The 20,595-nt window shown below is 32.7% G+C and overlaps 1 protein-coding gene across 11 annotated transcripts; it reads left to right on the top strand.

Annotated features, from left to right (window-relative positions):
• Positions 1-725: 725 nt before the first annotated feature.
• Positions 726-20,595, top strand: LOC106761861 (BTB/POZ domain-containing protein NPY3). 11 transcript variants are annotated; one of them, XM_022780891.1, is made up of 11 exons: positions 13,962-14,017; positions 14,253-15,591; positions 15,667-15,709; positions 15,775-15,870; positions 15,957-16,005; positions 17,000-17,259; positions 17,597-17,708; positions 17,847-18,098; positions 18,565-18,718; positions 19,526-19,689; positions 19,966-20,595. In XM_022780891.1, exons 2-8 carry the CDS (start codon positions 15,503-15,505, stop codon positions 17,873-17,875), a joined length of 678 nt encoding a protein of 225 aa, XP_022636612.1. In that variant the 5' UTR covers positions 13,962-14,017; positions 14,253-15,502; the 3' UTR covers positions 17,876-18,098; positions 18,565-18,718; positions 19,526-19,689; positions 19,966-20,595. The 11 variants fall into 11 exon arrangements, 1 of the variants encoding a protein (XP_022636612.1); XR_002667886.1 differs by lacking the exons at positions 13,962-14,017; positions 14,253-15,591; positions 15,667-15,709; ... (2 more) ...; positions 17,000-17,259; positions 17,597-17,708 and adding exons at positions 746-1,127; positions 2,415-2,671; positions 2,756-2,842; positions 3,333-3,920; positions 7,995-8,082; XR_002667889.1 differs by lacking the exons at positions 13,962-14,017; positions 14,253-15,591; positions 15,667-15,709; ... (2 more) ...; positions 17,000-17,259; positions 17,597-17,708 and adding exons at positions 754-1,127; positions 2,415-2,671; positions 2,756-2,842; positions 3,333-3,380; positions 7,995-8,082.

The following is a 20,595-nucleotide window of genomic DNA, read 5'->3' as shown; positions in this document are numbered from 1 at the left end:
AAACTAATAAAAACAAATCCTAAAAAATGAAACTAATAAAAACAAATCTTAAAAAAGTAAACTAATAAAAACAAATCTTAAAAAATAAAATTAATAAAATAAAAATCTAATAAAAAAAATTCTAAAAAATAAAACTAATAAAAAGAAATCTTAAAGTATAAATCATAAAAAAATAAAACTAATAAAAACAAATCCTAAAAAATAAACTGATAAAAACAAATCTTAAAAAATAAAACTAATAAACACAAATCTTAAAAAATAAAACTAACAAAAACATAATCTAAAATAATCTAGAAAACGCTTAAACGGATGTGGGAATCCGTCATCCGTTTTAACGGTTTTACGAAGGTATTACTAACCTCAACTCGAAGAGGATCGCTACTTAAAGGTTGGATACAACACCACCACACCAATGTAATGCAAAGATATAATAATTCAAGGACAAATTCTTTTAGAAGAAATCGATATTTCAATTATCACTTGAAATACAAGAAGAATGAGAGAAAAAATTTCTAGAAAAATAGAACAAAGAATTCCTGGGAAGAAAACGTGTAAAGATGAAAGCATGAAGATAAAAAAAAAAATAATAAATAGGTTATGTGGGGGGTGGGAGAATAAAATTATAAAATTTTATTTCTAAATATAAATTTTTACTAAAAAAATAAAATTGAAATAGAAAAAATAGAACAAAGAGTAAAAATGGAATGGAGGGTGGGTTGGAATTGGGGAGGTACACCCGTGTTTAGTGCATATGAAGAAAGCTGCAGCTGTTGCCGCGTGTTGGAGCTGCTGCCAACATGGAGTTTAATTGAAACAATGTGGGCTGCTGCCGCCTTACATTGGGTGCATGGGCTGACACCAAACATTAGTGATACGCAGCGTTTTGAGAGCAGCTGCCTTAGGTGATATTTACTTTGACAATTCATTTGGCAGAGAAGAAGGCATTCTCTCGAACATTTCAGAAGAAAGAAAACCTTTAGGGTTAGGGCAGAGCGAGAGCTGAAGAGAGCTGACTTGTGCGAACCGGAGATGGAAGATGCTGACCGTGAAGAGGATCAAACGGCTGGAAGAGAAGAAGGGGTGATCGTCCGTTGAGAAGTGAAGCGCGAATCATCCAAGTTGCCAAGGTTCCTTTTCCCATTTCCCTCTTTCGTTTTCCACCCTATAAAAAGGGGTTTTACCATGTAAACACTTTTTTTTAGACTTGTAAGGAGACCGGACACAGATATTTTTCTTGTCATTTTTCGTCTGAGAGTAGATAGAGCGACGCGTCGCACTCTTCGATTTTGTTGCGTAATAGAACCCTAGATCCTTGATTAGGCCTAGATTTTCAAGAGGTCTTCTTGAGAGATGTTGCGCTTCATAATTATCAAACTAAGTCAAATTTCAGTTTTGTATTTCTGTTCTTGTGAAACTGTGCATTGATTGGACAAATTAGTGGAAAGAGTCAACTTACAGTTCTGAAATATGAACTAGAATACCCTGGATTGGAATTGGATGTCTTCCGGAGAACTCTAAGCACTCTTTTATTCAATCCAATGTGCATTTCACCTATGAATTCAATTCTGTTTTGAGATTTTTAATTGTTTTGATAGTAATAGACTTTGATTTTGTTATATTTTCTTAGGCTTTTCATTTAGTTGTTGACTTTAGTTTTAGTTGACAATATTTCTGACTCTGATTCTTTGATTTTTGGATTTCCTGTGAATATAGATTAGATACATTAGCTTACATTCTATTTTTCTTCTTTTCTTTTTAATTTCTTTGTTTAATTTATTTTCCCACCTTGTCTGTCTTTTAGTTAGTAGTGATTAGAAAATAAAAGCAAGAATTAACCAAACACTTTAAATTTAATTGTACCGAGTCTAAAGAATGATACCTAGGTTGTCTCTTTGCTACATTAGTGGGGAAATCTAGTTTGTTCTGATTTAATTGACAGTACTGTATTTTTATGAAATTAAGATGACTGTGTTAATAAACTGGAGAGTTCTGGGACCTGAAGCATATTATATAATTTCTTTTCTTGATATGTTCTTAACATAACTGATTAATGCTTTGTCCTGTGTTATAGCATTGAGATTGTTCCTTAATTTGGAGTATGTTTCAGCAAAACAGTGTTTGTCTTCGAAGTTGCTGCATAAAAGAAATTTATGCCCTAGATTATGTTTATGATTTAGTTTAATTAAACACTTATTAATAAACTTATTGAAAGGTTATATTCTGCATTGTCATTTCTCATGTAAGTTTTCGATAGGCCAATATTCTGATATAAGCCAAGTTGAGATTTTGTGCATAGTTATCAAATTGAAACAAGGAAATTTAATAAGCTCAAATAAGTCTGCATAAGCTTTCAATAAGCTATGTCCTGTTGACATTGGTATGTGTTTTTCTCTTAACCAAGTCTTCGATGGCAGGGGATGTTAAGAAACTGCTTGCAAACAAAACTGGTTTGCAGCCTGAAGAGCAGCAACTCTTCTTCCGAGGAGAAGAAAAGTACAATGAAGAGACTTTGTACGTAGAAGGTGTGCTGGTCAAATCAAATATTTTTCTTTTGGATAATACTGCTAGTGAAGAGTGGAAAATTGAGGAAATTAGAAAACATAATGACATGTTAAAGGCTTTTGAAGCTGTTGCTGAAGTCAGAGCAGAGGTGGACGAGCTTGCTTAGAGGGTGAGTTTGTGTTTCCTGTATTATTATCCCTTACCGAGAAATAATAACAGGACCTAAGAATAAGGTATGCATATTGATTTGCAGGTATTTGTATTGAGAGTCGCTGCAGATGGAGGGACCAGGGTTTCTGACAAAGAGTTTTCGACGTGCACAGAGTTGCTTATGAGCAAGGTTATCAAACTCGCGAGTTTACCTAAACTCATGAGAGTCGAATATACTCGACTCGGAAACTCAATTCTTTAACTGTATTAATTGTTGAGCTTATGTCCATAACCACAAAACAATTCTATTGGTTTGTCATTTGCAATATGTTGGTTAGCACCTATTTCATTTATATTAGATAAGTTATCATTGGCGCAATATAGCTCAATATTTTGTGCCAGCATGTGGATCAAAAAGTTTAAGAGAGATAACTGTTGGCTTTTCCTAATTGTCTCTGCACATGCCTATTAGATATAGACGTGGCTATCTTTTTTGACTGGGCATGGTGAAGAATATGATGTGAAATTTGCTTGTTACTAGTTCCTTCTCTTCTTGCTAGCTAGCAATGTACTATGTTTCAATGTGATCTATATATTTTTTCTTCATTTTCTTGTCCATTATCCTTTTCTGTCTTGAGAAATTAGTACTGATGATTGCATATGGATGTCATCTTCTGCAGGAATCGGCATATTGTTCAGTACAAGACTGCTTATTATTCGTTTCACCAGTAAGTATTATTATCCTTTTTTTGGTATAACCTCGCTATTTTTGGTTTCCTCTTTGCCCTTTTCTTAGAAACACTGTTGCCAAATAGCTATGAGTTGCTCAGTATTTTACACTGCTAGAATCTTTAATAAACGTCTTTCTTCCTCTTGCTAAAAATCCCTACGCATGCGTAATGATACATCAAAGGGAGAAAGAGTGTTTAAATGGCTTTAGCCAACTGATCCAAATTAATCACGAAGAAAGAAAAATACAATAAAGACAGAAAAAATCCCAAGTCGGGGATGTGCCCCATCTTCCAAAAGGCAGAGCTGGAGAGAGGAGCTTTTTCGGGGCGTCAAATTGCTTTATCACGGCCCTTTTTGTTCCCATTCCATTGATCACATCTCATTACCACAGCCTGACTGAAAACTCTGGCCTCACTCAGCTCCAACACCAACCATCATTCCACCCTTTTACGGGAACCATCTTTCACCTACAACAGAAAAAGAAAGCCAGCCACAGGGAAGAGGAAACCGTCTGAGGCGAACAAGAACTCCAAGAAGTAAGCAACATCTTTGCACTCGTGTCGTCATGCTTTAATGTGTTAGCTTGCTGCATTCTATACTTCACTTTTATACTTGCTGTTGGAACACATTTCTGCTCTGTTTGTTAATGATATTGTTGTGTAAATATTCCCCTTTTTCCATCATTACCACACTTTATCTTTTACCTGGAAACCTCTAGAATGCATAACCACACTTCATCTTTAACCTGAAACCTCTAGCCGCGTGTTCAATCACCATCATCTCTGTCTTTTATAATGATCTCCATTGTTACCCAACACCATCTCCACCCTTCCCTCACTGGGTCCACTCTTTGATTTCTCTTTGCCATCAAAATCATCGAACGGCGTCAATACTTAATTATGACACCAATATCTCCATTCTCATCCTTCTTGTTACATCCTTCCTATTACATCTTTCTCCCATTTCCCCTGTATTCAGACAAAAAAAAAAAGAAAAACAGAAAAGGCCAAATCAACATCCCGGCCACAGCCATCCTCACCCACGCCCACCATCCTCACCCTCATCAGACCCTAACCTATACAACTAAAAATTCCAAAAAGCTCTTTCCTGCAAAAACAAAAACATAACAGTTTCATCATCCTCATCAACTTCATATCATTCAAGCCCTATTTCAGTTCTTCCACCATCTTTTGCATTTTTCAAATCACAAAAAAAATCACTTGCACGCGGTAGAGCACGAACCTGTTCAGAGCAAAGAGAAAGAGGAAGAAAAGGGATCCCCGGCTACGGAGGGCAACGGCCTTGGAGCCACATCCGACAGCAGGTTCTGTGGGGAATGGTGCTTATCTCAATGCGAAGATGAAAATGCAGAGAGGAGGAGTGCAGTGACCGGTGAGGTTTACAGTGGCTATTGGCGTTGCCGGCAACACCTTTGGCCATGGGGAGGGGGCCGTTGCGACAGCTGGAGCCAGTGGGAATAGGGTTGCTCGCGGAGAAGAAGAACCTCTTGTCTCCCACGTTGAGAATGAGGGCACAAGGAAACCCTAGTGGTTTCTGTTTTCACAAAAACAATTTTTAACAGTTTAATCTTTCACTGTACTCTTTCTCTTATCGATCTCGGTTTTTCTCCTGTTTTCTTTCTTTGCTTTCTCCTAACCTTTCTATGATTAAAAGAGTTAGAAAATAAAAGCTGTTTTGAATTAATTAAATTTATTTTAAGTTAAATAATTTTATTTTTATATATTTAGTATAATTTAATAAACATTTACATATAATATAATTAAAAATTTTAAAAACAAAACTTCAAAAATCATAAATCCGATACATGTTTTTCATATTATTTTTAAATTTTTAATAAATTTTTCTCACGGATTTTAAATAAATTTATTTTTTTAATAAATTAAAAAAATCCATACAAATTATTTTATAAAAAAACTTAAAGAAAATAAAAAACTAATATAATTTTGTGATATAAAATAAACTTATTACAGTACTGTCTCAACTATTTCAGAATATTTTAGTAAAAATCTGAGTTTCATTAACATTTATTCATCTGGAATTGACAACACAGTAAGCGTGTATGGTATGCCTCAGCCATTTTGCTACTAAGTTTCATTAACTTTTATTCATTACTGTTTGGAAATTGTCTTTTTGTGCACTTATTCTAGTTACTAATGATTAGGGTTTGAATGTTTTGTATTAATAGGTTGAAAAGGAACATAACCTTTCTATAATAGGTGTTTAAAGAGGATGAATGAAATGTTTTCGGTTGTTAAGAAAGGATGTGGGAACTAGCCGTATACTTGTTTAAAATGTTTTAAAATGTGGGAACTTGTAGTGCAGATTTTTAAAATGTTTTCTGTTGAAATTAACCATTTCACCATATTTATTTTGAGCCATCTTATTTTATTATCCTGTAAGCCATTTTTCTTGGTTAAATAGTTTTCTAAACAAATGTGTTGGACTTGCTTATATTGGTGGAAGCAGTTTCAGTTGTAAATTTTTCCCTAACAACTACATAAATTTGATCAGATTTTGGTATGACTCATGAACCAGAAAATTATTAAAATGCTACTAGAAATATAAAATAATTGAGTTACTCTTTCATTCCACCGAATGGGGCCAGAGTTAGCCATTCCCCCTTTCTTTGCCTTTTCTTTTCATTATTCATTGAAAGCATGGACCAAAGTCGATTTCTCGCATCTTTGCTGTCAAGTCTGTCCGTTTCCTCTTGGTGTACTAATGGTTCCTTAAAGTTATAAAATAAAGTTCGACCAGACTTTCACAGTGGTAAATGGTAGATAGTTGAAGATAAGAAATTAAGAATAGGACATGTACATGAATTAGATTTAAGTATGGCTTCTTAATTATCACGTTAAGGTTGTTGTTTTTGTTCCCAAAATGATTGTTTATATGTTGCTTTGTGCTGGTAGGACAACTCTCCTCTTATTCTCATTCATTAACTCTCACGGTGATAAAACTGTGGCCTTTCAATCATTGACTATTACATTAGCTATATGGAATTTGGTTACCATTCAGAACAACCTTATTCTCCTTGGTTCTTCATCCTTTCTAGATCAAAATTTCAGATTTCTTCCTTTGATGGATAGACCTTTGTTTAGTTGATATAAGGTAGAATTGCTACTCTCTTATATAACACTTTGAAACTAGTTTGAAATCTGAATTATGTGATGAAAACCTCTTGAAATTAGATTGGATCTCAGTTATGTTTAGATGTGAACCTTTGAGTCCATAAGTTCCTCCTTGTTTATGTTGGTTGAGCGAACCGAGGGGAACATGTCCTCCCCCTTCCTAGTCACGTTTATGTGTGTCAAAACTTGATCTATATAGAAAGCAAACTCCCTTGGAATAATAACTCCTTAATCTGATTTGAAATCTGATTGTAGTATTGGTAGCTTCTTATTCTGGTTTTGGAAACTAACTTAGGAAAGAAATTCTAATGGGCGTATGAGGGCAGTAGCTTGTATGCAATTAGATTCTGTTTTCGGCTGGATCTATGCTTCAATGGTAGAAAGATAATATTTATTGATTAGGAAATTGAGTTTGGTGAAGAGACACGTTCCAACTTATAATGTAGTCAAGAAACTGCTGGAACGTATTGGAGTAGTGATGAATTATTTCTGAAATTTGTTTGTGCAGAAATTTTATGAGATAAGGTTAGTATATATATAATTTAGTGTTAATTGTGTATGCTGAAGAAGCACCTTTGTTTATAATATGACTGTGAGTGTATTTAATTGGATTGGAATTTAAATTGTAGTGAGTGGTTTATGTTTTAAGTCAAAGATGCAGGACGTAAGGAATTATTCCTAGGTTAGTCTTTGATGTGGCTATTCAGTGCAGCATGGTTAACCAAATATTCCTTGGTTAGTCTTTGATGTGAGGACAAGTTGGTTAGGATTTAACTTTTAGAAATAAAGAATTATCACACCCACTTTTGAACAGTGACCAACATGATAGTTAAAATCTAAGGTGTTAAATTGGTGGTTGGTGACTGAAATTAGAAGTGTCCTTGGAAGCAAAATAAGTGCAGACCAAAATTATTGAAATTAAGTTCATTAAAATTTCTTTTGGGCTACATACAATGTTTAAGTTATATTTTAAAGTAGTGAATATCGTTTTACGTGAAAGACAATTTTGATTGGTACATCTTTTATCTTGTTTTAAAAAAAATTAATAATATAAAATAATAATAAAAATAAAAATTACAATAATAATAATAATAATAATAATAATAATAATAATAATAATAATAATAATAATAATAATAATAATAATGGTTGATGAATTGCATAGCATTATTTAAAATTTAGACAAATTAAGTTTGGTGAGATTTTCCAGAGTTGGTGTTGTTTTAATGTTTTGTAATTGAATGGATGGAAATTTGATATTTTCACGTGATAGAAGGAGATGGTTTCTTTCATTTTAATTGTTTTTATTGAAATTTTATATCTTATTTGAATTGATTAAATTATATATATATATATATATATATATATATATATATATATATATATATATATAAGTATATATTTGTTTGCATAACTCATGAATAATTTTTTTAGTTTGTTGGACTTTTATTATACAAGGAGTAATAAGTATGATATATCTCCAGAGCTTGCTTTACCATTAAGAAAGGTGCAAGTAGGAAAGAGAAGAAGGAAAAATGCAAAAGAGGTATTAAACTAAACTTTTATGTTTTTGAAAACTTACAACTATTGTTTCCATAAGGCTATGTTATTGTTTAACATGCGGTATTGGTTATGTTTAATAGGCCGAGTCAATATTAAGTAACATACAAATATCTATAGTTTTATAATGATGAGGTGTACTATTTTCATCGGGTTTTGTTATTCATTGATCAACCACTAAAACGTAGGTTGTGTCATCTGATTTAATCCCAATTGTGCTTCTATATTTTTGTATGATGTTATCTATGTTATTTTACGTATTGGATTATATGAAATTGATCGGAAAATGATTGAATCTCACATGTGCAAGCTATTGGTTCATTGTGTTTATGGATAACAAAGGGAATAGAAAATTAAGATAATCTATTTTTTTTCTTTATAAAACCGTAAGTTACATACGGATTTTTTGGTATGTAATTATATTTTTAATTACATATCAATTCTATATACGAATTTTTTCGTATGTAATTAGATAAAAATTTTCTATACAGAAATTTTTGTATTTAATTACATATGAAAAAATAGTATATAAATTATATATGGATATATCGGTATATATCTTATCTATGATAATCTAGTATATATTGTCCATGTGTAACCAAGTGTTATATATGGAATTTTGGTCTTATATACAGATTTCAGCTGGATGTAATTCAATTTTTTCTTATAGTGATTGTGTTTAGACAACAACTTCATAACTAAATAACGAAATACTGCCAAAACACAATACTAAAAACTAAACACCATTTTGATGTGGGTATATCCATCTCTTTCTATCAACACTAAACACAATATTAAACTAAAAGAGGTCTAAATTTCACATGAACTAAAAAAGCGGTTGTCAGAGTGTTAAAAACTTATTGGATAATTTGCAATGCAATGTATCTGCCTTAGAAGTTGTTTATCCAACGCAGATTAACAAAAGCTTAAAAGATGGTTTAATGTCTCAATAAATTCTTATTTTTGTCCAAAATCTTAAATAGGTCCATTTTTTTAGTGTCTCAATTAGGTCTTTACTTATTTTTTTAGTGTCTTAATTAGGTCCTTACTTTTGTTAAATGTTAAATGGATGACCGTTAAATTTAACTAATGGTGTTAATGAGGGTGTAGCTTAACATGGTGACAATCTAATTTTAATACATGTGTCATTAAAGTCGTGTATCAATTTTTTTTAATTTTAAATTAAAAATGAAGTAAATAGAGTGAAAATATAATTAATGAAAGGACAAAGTTGGAAAATCTTGTTTTAGTTTCTGCTGAAAACCCATCTCTGCAATTGCAAATGGAAATGAAATTGGAAAAGTTAGGCTTTGACAACATTGCCTCCATCATCGCTGCCCAGCACCGTTGGTTGGCAAGCTCTGATACCTCCGCCAGCCTGACCATTTCTACTTATATGACCTCAAAACCGACATCCTCTAATCGCGAACCCTAATCAAGTACCCCATCAACATTCCCCACCTGAGATCTCCATTGTCGACAACGTATCACCGATGTCGCCATCGTCCTCCAACACACCGCATGGAACTTTCGCCAAGGAAGATTCCAGAAAGGTGATGTCATCCTCATGCTTCACTACGCTTACGGTCCGTTAAGAAATCCATGGAAGCGTACTTCACTCGTGTCGGAAGTAATCTTGTCGAGGTTCCCCTCCTTTTCCCTGATAACTCCAACGTCGAGATCGTTTCTGAGTTTAGGAAGGCCTTGGAGAGAGGAAAAAGTAACGAAAATAAGGTTAGATTAACGGTGATTGATCACGGGACTTCCATGCTGTGTGTGGTTATTTCTGTCAAGGAGTTGATTCAAATTTGCAGGGAGGAGGAGGTGGATCGGGTTTTTGTTGACGCTGCTCATTCCATTGGATACATTAATGTTGACATGAAGGAACTGGCAATTTGCATAAGTGATTCTTTTATCCACCTTCAATTGTGTCCTAGGAACCTTAAAGGTTCTAGTCCCTATTTACATCATCCTGTCGTGTCTCATGAGGGATGAACTCTAAAAATTAAATTCCCCAATTTCATTTCATTTTGATTTTGTCGCAGAGACAATGGAGGCTTTTAGCAAAAAATAGGATTAGAATTACCAACCTTGCCCTTTCTTTAATTATATTTCCAATATGTTTACTTAGTTTTTTAATTCAAAATTTAAAGTTAGAATTGGGACACATTTTTAACGACACATATGCCAAAGTTATACTATTACCCTACAACTTGACACACTTGTTAACACCGTTAGATCAATTTGACAGAAAGGATTTATTTGTATAAATTTAGCAAAAATAAGGACTTAATTGATATGCCAAAAAACCCAAGGACCTATTTGAGATTCTAAACAAAAATAGGAATCTACTTAGACATTAAACTTTAAAAGATTGAATCACAAAACAAAGTCAAAGGCAAAATAAAAATTTTAAAAAACAGAAGAAACACATCACTGTTATACTAATAATAACTCGTTGTCAACAAAACAAGAAATGAAGTGCTCACTTGTCATCGCCATTTTATACAGGTAAATTCATCTCTTTCTGATAACACTAAACACAATACTAAACAACTAAAAGAGGTCTAAATTCCACATAAACTAAAACAAAGTACTTAATAACCATCCAAGACAAGTTTTAATAAGAATTTGACTCACTCGTTATGGGTTTCTTCAATTATGCTAGTGTCTAATGTGTTTTTGTCTTTGAATATCTTAAATATAAAAAAAACAACTTTTAATAATAGCATAATCAAACATAGTAATTGATTTAACATATATATTTAAATTGATTTAATACCTTTCCTCAAGAGTCAACAATACTATAACGGGTTATTGTTCACATCCAATGCATGACATAATAATCACATTCATAATTTCTATTTTGCCTATCGCACTGAAATATGATATTTGAAAAGTTAAGCTATTTGAAAAATAAAACATAATTATTTGAATAGTTTGATCAAAGTATTAAATACCTTAGAATAAATCTAGCGCAATGATGAAGGTTACTTAATAACCCTAAAAAGAAAGGTCATTAGTGATTAATACATTATATAAAATAAAATAACAATGCACATTGGAATTATGTCATATCTTTGTACCATAGTTGTCAAGTCTGCACTTGGCTTTCTATGTAATGAACAAAACCTCATCACAATATTATCGCCGGAACAAATTTGCATCCATTGTCAATGACACCTAATATATATAAATTTATTAGTGATGTTAGTTTAAGACTAAAACAAAATTTTGTGAGTTTTACTTATATTTCATAATAAGATGTCATATAAATCTTCTTTTGGATGATTTATGTTATCTCTAATGTGAGTCTTACATTCTATCTCTTCATCCCCAAGTTTTTGTATTGATTGGGGTTCAAGAAAACCATACATTTCAGCCTTCCCTATGTTTATAATCACTTGATTCATACCTACATTGACATATAAATATTAGTGACAATGGTAGTTATCATAAAATTAAGTGAATAAATAATATGAAATAATTTAAAGTATATTACTTATATTATCCATAATTGAATCATTCAAATGTTTAACATTTCATTATCTGTAATGATTTGAGAGACATCTTGTTTGTTTATGTTAAATAACAAACATGGATTAGATAAACTCGAGACTATAAATTTCTCACCAATAGTGAGACAAAAGTTCCAAGACCACTTGTTTGAAAGGTTCTCCAACTCTTGAATTGGATTAACATTTTCTTGTGGTTCAAACACTACCCTAGGTGGAGATGGTTGACCTAGTTGGATACACTTTCGACATGGTGTTGAATTATTCAAATTCATGTCTTACTGTATCAGTTATTTCGGCTCTTATTATCTTAGTTAATTGATGTGCTAGCCTTTGTGTCAACTTTACAATGAGTTGCTCCATTTGTAGCTATGCTCACCCGAGTCTAAAGATTTTCTTGCTTTGCTATCTTGCCTAGTAATAGATCTGGTAGATGGTGGGCCAAATAATAGATTTTCTCAATTTCTTTTGGATCAAAACCATTAATTTGGTCATATTTTCTGTTAGTTATATTAATAGTCATATACTAAAGTGCATATACAATATGCAAAAGACCTTCTGCTTGATGTTTATTGGATATAAGTTGTCGTACCCAACTGACGTAGAAGTCACTGTTGACCAATATAGTGACGTTACGTAGCTCCGGTAGAGTTGTTTTGAATGTGAAAGGAGACTAGACTTAACCATGTGGATTTTGGATTATCATTTCTAGCCAGAAAATGAAAAATACACGCAATAGAGTTTATAGAAAACAGAGTTACCTACAAAAGACAATCATTATGTCACCAATCTAAGGAGAAAAAAAATAAGAATGTAATATAGTGAATTTAATTTTGACATTATGTAATTTTACACTCTAAACCAATTTACTAAATAAGAGACATTTTCTTGTAAAATGTTGAGCACGATCTTAACTAGATGAAATCGACTAACTTAACAGACTTTTATAATATAAATATGAAGGCACAAGTTTTATAACAATAATTACACATATAAGTTTGCAAGCGTATACAGTCATAGTTATAATTTTTGTCCTTTTCCAATCTGATAAAAAAAATGAAGGGAATGTCATTAATGTGAGATCAATAATAAAATTTCGCCCCATTACAAATACGTTGTTTTTAATATAAGAAATCACTTATCATGAAGTTGAAACATTTTAATAATGATAATTTAACAAAATTATCAAATTATAATTTAATAGAAACATTTTAACATGGAAGTACATTAACAATTTTATGAAACTATTAACTAAAATATAATATAAAAGTAAGATAATTACCTCACAAAAGTAGCATTAATTCTTCGAATGTGCCAAAGATGTAGTAAATTGACGTAGTTATCTATCTTTGGCCACACACTCAAGATAATTCCAGGAGAGAACGTGCAAATCATGTCAATAACAACAAATCTTCGTATATATTTAAAAATAATAAAATATGGGTGATACTCGAGTATACGTGTCTTTTTATCCATGTAAACAGCGAAAAATGCGAGAACAATGTCAATGACAAAGAAATCATTCAACACTGTGTCTGTGTCTGTGATAGAAAGGGAACGCGGTGGTGTACCCATAAACCTAAACTCAAGAGGAGTAATAAGGGTAATATAAAAAGCTAAGAAAGTTAAAAACGCATCCCATAATCTGTCATCGATTAAACATAAAGAATGTTAACAAATAATACTCATATGTAAAATCATATATGAAAGTTAAAAACGCATCCCATAATTTGTTAACATTCTTTATGTTTAATAGGTGACAGATTATGGGATGGTTTTTAACTTTCTTAGCTTTGTACATTGTCATTATTACTCCTCTTGAGTTTGGGTTTATGGGTATATCACTACGTTCCCTTTCTATCACAAACACAGTGGTGAATGGTTTCTTTGTCATTGATATTGTTCTCATGTTTTTTGCTATTTACATGGATAAAAAGATACGTATACTCGAGTATCAACCATATTTTATTATTTTTAAATATGTACGAAGATTTGTTGTTATTGACATGATTTGCACGTTCTCTCTGGAATTTTCCTGAATGTGTGGCCAAAGATATGTAACTACGTCAATCTGTTACGTCTTTGACATATTCGGAGAGTTAATGCTACTTTTGCAAGGTAATTATCTTACTTTTATATTGATTTTAATTAATCTTTCATAAAATTATTAATGTACTTCCATGTTAAAATGTTTTCATTAAATTATAATTTGATAATTTTGTTAAATTATTATTATTCAAATGTTTCAACTTGATTCTAGATAAGTGATTACTTATATTAAAAATAAGGTATTTGATATGGGACAAAATTTTTTTATTTGATCTCACATTCCCTTCCTTTTTTTTATCAGATTGGAAAAGGAAAAATATTATAACTATGGTTGTATACGCGATTACAAAATTATGTGTAAGTATTGTTATAAAACTTGTCTTCATATTTATATTACAAAAGTCTCTTATGTTGGCCGAGTTCATCTTACAAGGAAATATGTCTCTTATTAAAGTATTTGTTAAATCGGTTCAGAGTGTAAAATTACATAATGTCAAAGTTAAATTTACTATATTACATTCTTATTTTATTTTTTTTAGATTGATGACATAATGATTTACAATAACTTAACCTTTAAATTTGTCTTTTGTAGGTAACTCTGTTTTCCATACACTTTGTTGCGTGTATTTTTCATTTTCTGGCTAAAAATGATGATCAAAAATCCAAATGGTCAAGTCTAGTCTCTTCTGATTTCTTCCACAAAGAATTTCTATTGACCTCCCGCTGGATCCTCTTCAATCGGGTGATTACGGCCTGAAGGATCGAAAAATGTGGCTTTTTAGCCCTATATCGACTTTCATTCCCACTTGAAAGTCATTGTTAGGTAAAGAATCTCTAGCAGACGCTATCAATGAATCTTCTTAGTCGATCGGACATTCAAAACAACATCTACCGGAGTTACGTAACGTCACTATATTGGTCAACAATGACTTTTACGTCAGTTGGGTGTGGTGAGTTATATCTAGTAAGGTGTTTTGCATATTTTATATGCTCTATAGTATTGGACTATTAATGTACCTAACAGAAAATATGATCAAATTAATGGTTCTGATCTAGAAAAAAAGGGAGAAAATCTATTACTTGGCCCACCATCTACCAGATCTATTACTGGGCAAGTTAGCAAAGCAAGAAAATCTTTAGACTTGAGTGAGCATAACTTACAAATGGAGCAACTCATTGAATAGTTGACAAAGACTAGCACCTCAATTATAAGAGCCGAAAGAGACCTGAATTTGAGCAACAATTCAATACCATGTCGAGAGTGTATCCAACTAGGTCAACCATCTCTACTGTGCCTACGTAGGATAATTTCATTAGGGTGGTGTTAGAACCACAAGAAAATGTTAATCCAATTCAAGAGTTGAAGGACATTTCAAGCAAGTGGTCTTGGAACTTTTGTCTCACTATTGGTGAGAAATTTTACATAGACAGACAAGATGTCTCTCAAATCTTTATAAGTAATGAGATGTTAAACATTTTAATCATTCTGTTATGGATACTGTGAGTAGTATACTTTAAATTATTTCATATCTATTTTTCAGTTTAATTTTATGATAACTACCATTGCCACAAATGTTTATATGCCAATGTAGGTATGTAAATCAAGTGATTATGTACATCGGGAAGGCTGAAATCTGTGGTTTTCTTGAACCCCAATCAGTTCAAAATCGTGGGAATAAAGAGATAGAACGTGAGACTCACATTTGAGATAACATTAAATCATCCCAAAAAAAGATTTATATGGCGTCTTATTATGAAATGTAAGTAAAACTCACAATTTTGTTTTAGTCTTAAACTAACATCACTAATAAATTCATATATGTTAGATGTCATTGGCAATAAATGCTAATTTGTCTCAGTGATAATATTGTAGTGTGGTTTTGTTTATTACATAGAAAGCCAAGTGCAGACTTGAAAACTATTGTACAAAGGTATGACATAATTCCAATGTGCATTGTTATTTTATTTCATATAATGTATTAATCACTAATGACCTTTCTTTTTAGAGCGATTATGTCCCCTTCTTCATTGTGCTGGATTTACCCTAAGGTATTTAATACTTAAATCAAACTATTCAAATATTTATGTTTTACTTTTCAAATATCATATTTCAGTGCAATAGGCAAAATGGAAATTATGAATGTGGTTATTATGTCATGCATCGGATATGGACAATAGCCCGTTATGATATTGTTGACACTTGGGGAGAGGTATTAAGTTAATTTAAATAGATATGTTAAATCAATTACTATGTTTGATTATGCTATTATTAAAAGTTGTTTCTTTTGTATTTCAGATATTCAAAGACAAAAACAAATTGGACACTAGCATAATTGAAGAAATGGGTCAAATTCTTATTAAAACTTGTCTTGGATGATTATTAAGTACTTTGTTTTAGTTTATGTGGAATTTAGACCTCTTTTAGTTGTTTAGCATTGTGTTTAGTGTTAACAGAAAAAGATGGATTTACCTGTATCAAAATGACGATGACAAGTGAACACTTCATTGCTTGTTTTGTTAACAGCGAGTTATTATTAGTATGACAATGATGTGTTTCTTCTGTTTTTAAAATAGCTTGGTTTTGTGATTCAATCTTTTGAGCTTTTGTTATTCTACGTTAGATAAATCGGTTTCTAAGGCGGAAGGATTCTTAGTTTTAAAAATTGAGGTGTTTCTTAACTCAAGTATCTTCCGCTGCTGGAAAGATTCTATAATTGTTCTCCAAACTTCTAAATCTCTTATGCCATGGTATGAGGATCTGAAGATCATTGGGAGATGCATAGATTCCATAGCTTCTAAAACTAGTGTGGATCCAGCATACCTCACTTGATCTTACACTTACAATAGGAAATTAGCTGAACATGATATAATTGTTGAGGACAAGATGACATTTCTAGAAAAAATTGAGTCTGTTCCTAAGGATTGGTGGGTTGAAGACATATGTGAGCTGGACATTGATCTTTACAAACGAGTATTAGTTGCTGTGAAATCAAAGGGAAGAATGGATGGTTTTGTTATTGGGGAGGCACTAAAAACCTATGCCTTAAAGATGGATACCTGATTCTGTGGATACATTAGTTTCTGGTGCCAATGCCTCAAGGATTAAATCTGTGGTAGAAACAATTGTTTGTCGGTTCCCATATGATAATGGTATTGGTTGTTCGTGTAGTTTCTTACTGAAGCTATTGAGAGTGGCCGTACTAGTCTCTGCAAATGAGTCATCAACAAAAGAATTGATGAAGAGCATCAGCCTTAAATTTCATGAAGCTTGTGTCAAAGATTTACTGATTCCAGCAAGGTCTCCCCAGACTACTAAATATGATGTTCATTTGGTACAAGGTCTTTTGAATCAATACATGAATGACAAAAAAGGAAGCTGTGGCATGGAGGTTGTTGAGGAGAAACATGGAGAAGATGAATATATTTTAGCAGGAAGGTCTTCATTGAATGTTGGCAAGATGGTGGATGGTTATCTTGGAGAAATTGCACAAGATCCTGATCTTGGCCTCTCTAGTTTTGTTGATTTGTCACAATCCATTCCAGGTTTCGCTAGACAAGATCATGATGGTCTATACAGAGCTATAGACATCTACTTAAAGGTAACATTCTGCTTATCCTCCACGGTTTTGTTGGTCATTCCTGCATAGTTGTTAACTTTTGATTATTACCTGTCTCATAATCAGTGTTTAGAAACAAATATAAATCATACTTTATGAACATAATCAACACTCAGTTTTTGTATTGTTGATATCTTTTAGCAGTGTTTTTTTTACTCTGCTTAATAGTTTGTGCATTTTTTTCTCTATAATGAGGAAATACCTTATCTCCAAATGGGAGGTTCCTGGTTAAATTCATTCCGATCCATTTACTGATATGATAAGAAAACAGGCAATATATATATGTTCAGTATTAACTATGTTCTTCTTCTGTCTTCAGGAGCACCCAGAATTGACTAAAGCCGAAAGGAAGAAACTATGTGGACTGATGGATGTCAGAAAATTGACTGCAGATGTCAGAAAATGGATGTCAGAAATGCATTATGTTGATTGTTTGTTACTTTCTCTTAGTTGTTATCTTCTCAGTAGATATTTTTTCTAAAATAATTCTTCTCTTCTTCCATGTAGACTTCTGTTATCTGTTCAATCCATGATACTTTGTCTCATTATTTGTTACTTTCTGACTCTAGGTCAAGGAACTGGGAATTTACTTTACTGATTGTCCTGAAATAGCTGAAAAGGTTGAGCTGATGTTAGGAAGTGGAGAGAGAGCTTGTTAGGAATTCTTACCCGAATCCCTAACAGCTGTACTTTGACAATTTGTGGACACTAGCATCTCTCAATTCTTCAGCTTACACGAAAACAGTGTTTGATCAAGAGTGGCAGGTGGAGAGGAAGTTTCCTTGCGGGTCACATTTCATTGATCATAGAGAGAGGTGCAAGTAAGTCTGGGTCTGATGATTAAAATAAGTTTGCTTCGCTATTTTATTCTCTACTTTGATGTCATTTTTATTATTATTTATATTTGAACATCCTTAGAAAGTTAAGGTTTATATACAACAAAATTTCCTTCCTTCACTGGAATTTCTCTCTTCTTAGAAGAAAGAATTGTTCACGCAACTCTGTGAATAAGTGTTAGAACAATGTTAACTGTGTGTTTTTATACAAAAGGCTGGTTAGGATTTTAACTTCAAATAAAATGTAGTACTCTTATACATTAACATTAACAAGAGAGGCAGGAGGTGCAACTTGGTGAATGGTGTAGAAAACTTCAGAAAGCAAGCAGATTGAAGTTAATAAGTTTACATCCGCAAGCAACTTAGAATGGATGAGACAGTAAACTAACCATGAGGAAAAAACATCCTTTCATCTTTTTAGTTCATAACAGTATCGAATTAATTTTCACAGGTCACCTCTTCCTCGATATCTGAAGACTCCTCATGTTGCAGGATATCCTATTCTGTCTGACCCTTACATGTTTGTGGTTTCATTTCAAACCCCTGGGACTAACTATTCAACAAAGCTCCCCCAAGTCGGCTATCTATCCTTTGCACCCCCAGAGGTAATGTTTACTTGTAGTTATTTGTTTTCCAGGCGGAACCTAGACAGAAGAAATGGGTTGTTTTAGAGTTACATGTGCCAAATTGATTTAGATACAGAAGAGATGGATCTTCTAGTCTCATTCATTGAATAAAATTTGTCAATGCGTCTCATTGAATTGGGGGTTAGTGTTTAGGGCCCTTCCATACTTGAGCTAGGAATGGCCAAATTTGGGTTTAAATCTACAGATAATTTACCTTGCATCATCTCCAATTAGCAGAGAAATCTCTAAGCCATAACTTATGTTTTTAGTTCAAATCTGTCATTTAAGTCTGAATTGCTGCAGAAACTGCTCCCTTATTTTTCCATAATAGACTAGTCAAGGATGTCCAGTGGATTGGTCATAGGAATTTTGTTCCACTTCCACTCTTAAAGTTGGTTTGGTTAACATGTATTCTGCAGATTTCTAACGAGGTGAGAGTTGCTTTTCCAAGAGAAGTGAAAAACATATCAGCTTGCCATGTTGGTTTTTGNTGTAATTTATAGTGCTTATGCCCCAAAAATTTATTGCTGAAGCTTATGCAGCCACCCACCTGACATATTAATGAGTGGTTTATATTGCTGGGCTAGCTTGCTGTCAGCATGCATGTGAAATACTTTACACTATACGAAATACTTGGAAATTCATTCAAGCCCTGAGGCATTAGCTGAAAGCCTGAAATTTTTTGCCAATATTATTTTTGTTTTCAAAGAAAAATTTCCTGATGTAATGTTGCACCATTATCTTGAACATATCAAGTTTCAAATCTTCATTGGATCATTCCTGCAGCTATTATTTGGCAAATATCAAGCTGATGAGCAGGCATGGATTGATACAATCAAGTCTGTTGGAGATAAGCGGGCAGTTAGAATCAGTACAATGGACTGGTTAGGTCAGTCACAATTTATGGACCAAACATTTACTGGTCATCCTTATCCTCTGCAATATCAGAGGTAACTTCAAGTGTCATGGCTTCCTCTTTTTTCTTCACTCTTTTTGCTGTTTTTGCCTGTCTGAAAATTTTACCTTATAAATGTAACAGAATGCAAAGCATCATCATTCCTGAAACTCTTACAATGTTGTTTAGTACCATTTTGAGTGACATGTGCCAGAACATGACTCTATTCTCACTGGTTGCCACTGCAACCCTACACATCTCAAGTTTAGACTTTTCAACTTCATTTCTATAAAAAAATTCTCAAACTTTCCAACAAATTTCTTCCAAGCAGGTGGTGTTTTCGAAGAATGCAACAGTACAGCTACTGGTGGCATATTGGGCACACTCCATGAGTAACACAGATGTGTACCTCAAGTCTCTTCTCCACACCAACAACCTATTCTCTTCCTCAAAGTACAACAAATGCTCTGGGAAAGTTGAGATAAAATATTATGTGGTTCCTGATTTCAACATGACAGGACCTGCTATTCATGGAGGAACTAAACCAGGAAACAAATACCCTGATTTTACAAGAGTGAATCATGAAAAATATGCAGTTAGTGATGTAAGGGCTCACATTGGGACTAGCAACCTTGTATGGGACTACTTCTACACAACAGCAGGTGTCAGCTTTGGGACATACAACACTGCTATCATCTCTAAACTTAGTGAAATTTTCAATGCTGATTGGAACTCACCCTATGCTGTTCCATTAGAAGAGCTGGAGAAAGGTCACAAAAGTTCAATTTAATCAAAGACAATGTGATGGATCAGTCCCAGAAAGATGAAAAGATGAGGTGAACACTAATGTGTTGTTGGCATTTATTCGAATGTATTTTTATATTTCTTTTTTGTGTTTTTATTGTAATAACAATAAGTAATAAATTATTATTAATAAATTAAACAATCTCAAGAAATTCAA

This window comes from Vigna radiata, chromosome 5 (assembly GCF_000741045.1).
Source record: "Vigna radiata var. radiata cultivar VC1973A chromosome 5, Vradiata_ver6, whole genome shotgun sequence".
In the NCBI taxonomy this organism is placed as follows: Eukaryota; Viridiplantae; Streptophyta; class Magnoliopsida; order Fabales; family Fabaceae; genus Vigna; species Vigna radiata.
This window is presented reverse-complemented; position numbering and strand designations above follow the sequence as displayed.

Bases quoted from the DNA above. Each gene is read 5' to 3' on its own strand.
- LOC106761861 (XM_022780891.1), top strand. From the start codon at position 15,503: ATGCTAATTTGTCTCAGTGATAATATTGTAGTGTGGTTTTGTTTATTA. The intron at 16,006-16,999 runs GTCAAATTCTTA...ATTTGGTACAAG, and splicing joins TAGCATAATTGAAGAAATGG to GTCTTTTGAATCAATACATG. The intron at 17,260-17,596 runs GTAACATTCTGC...TTCTGTCTTCAG, and splicing joins CTATAGACATCTACTTAAAG to GAGCACCCAGAATTGACTAA.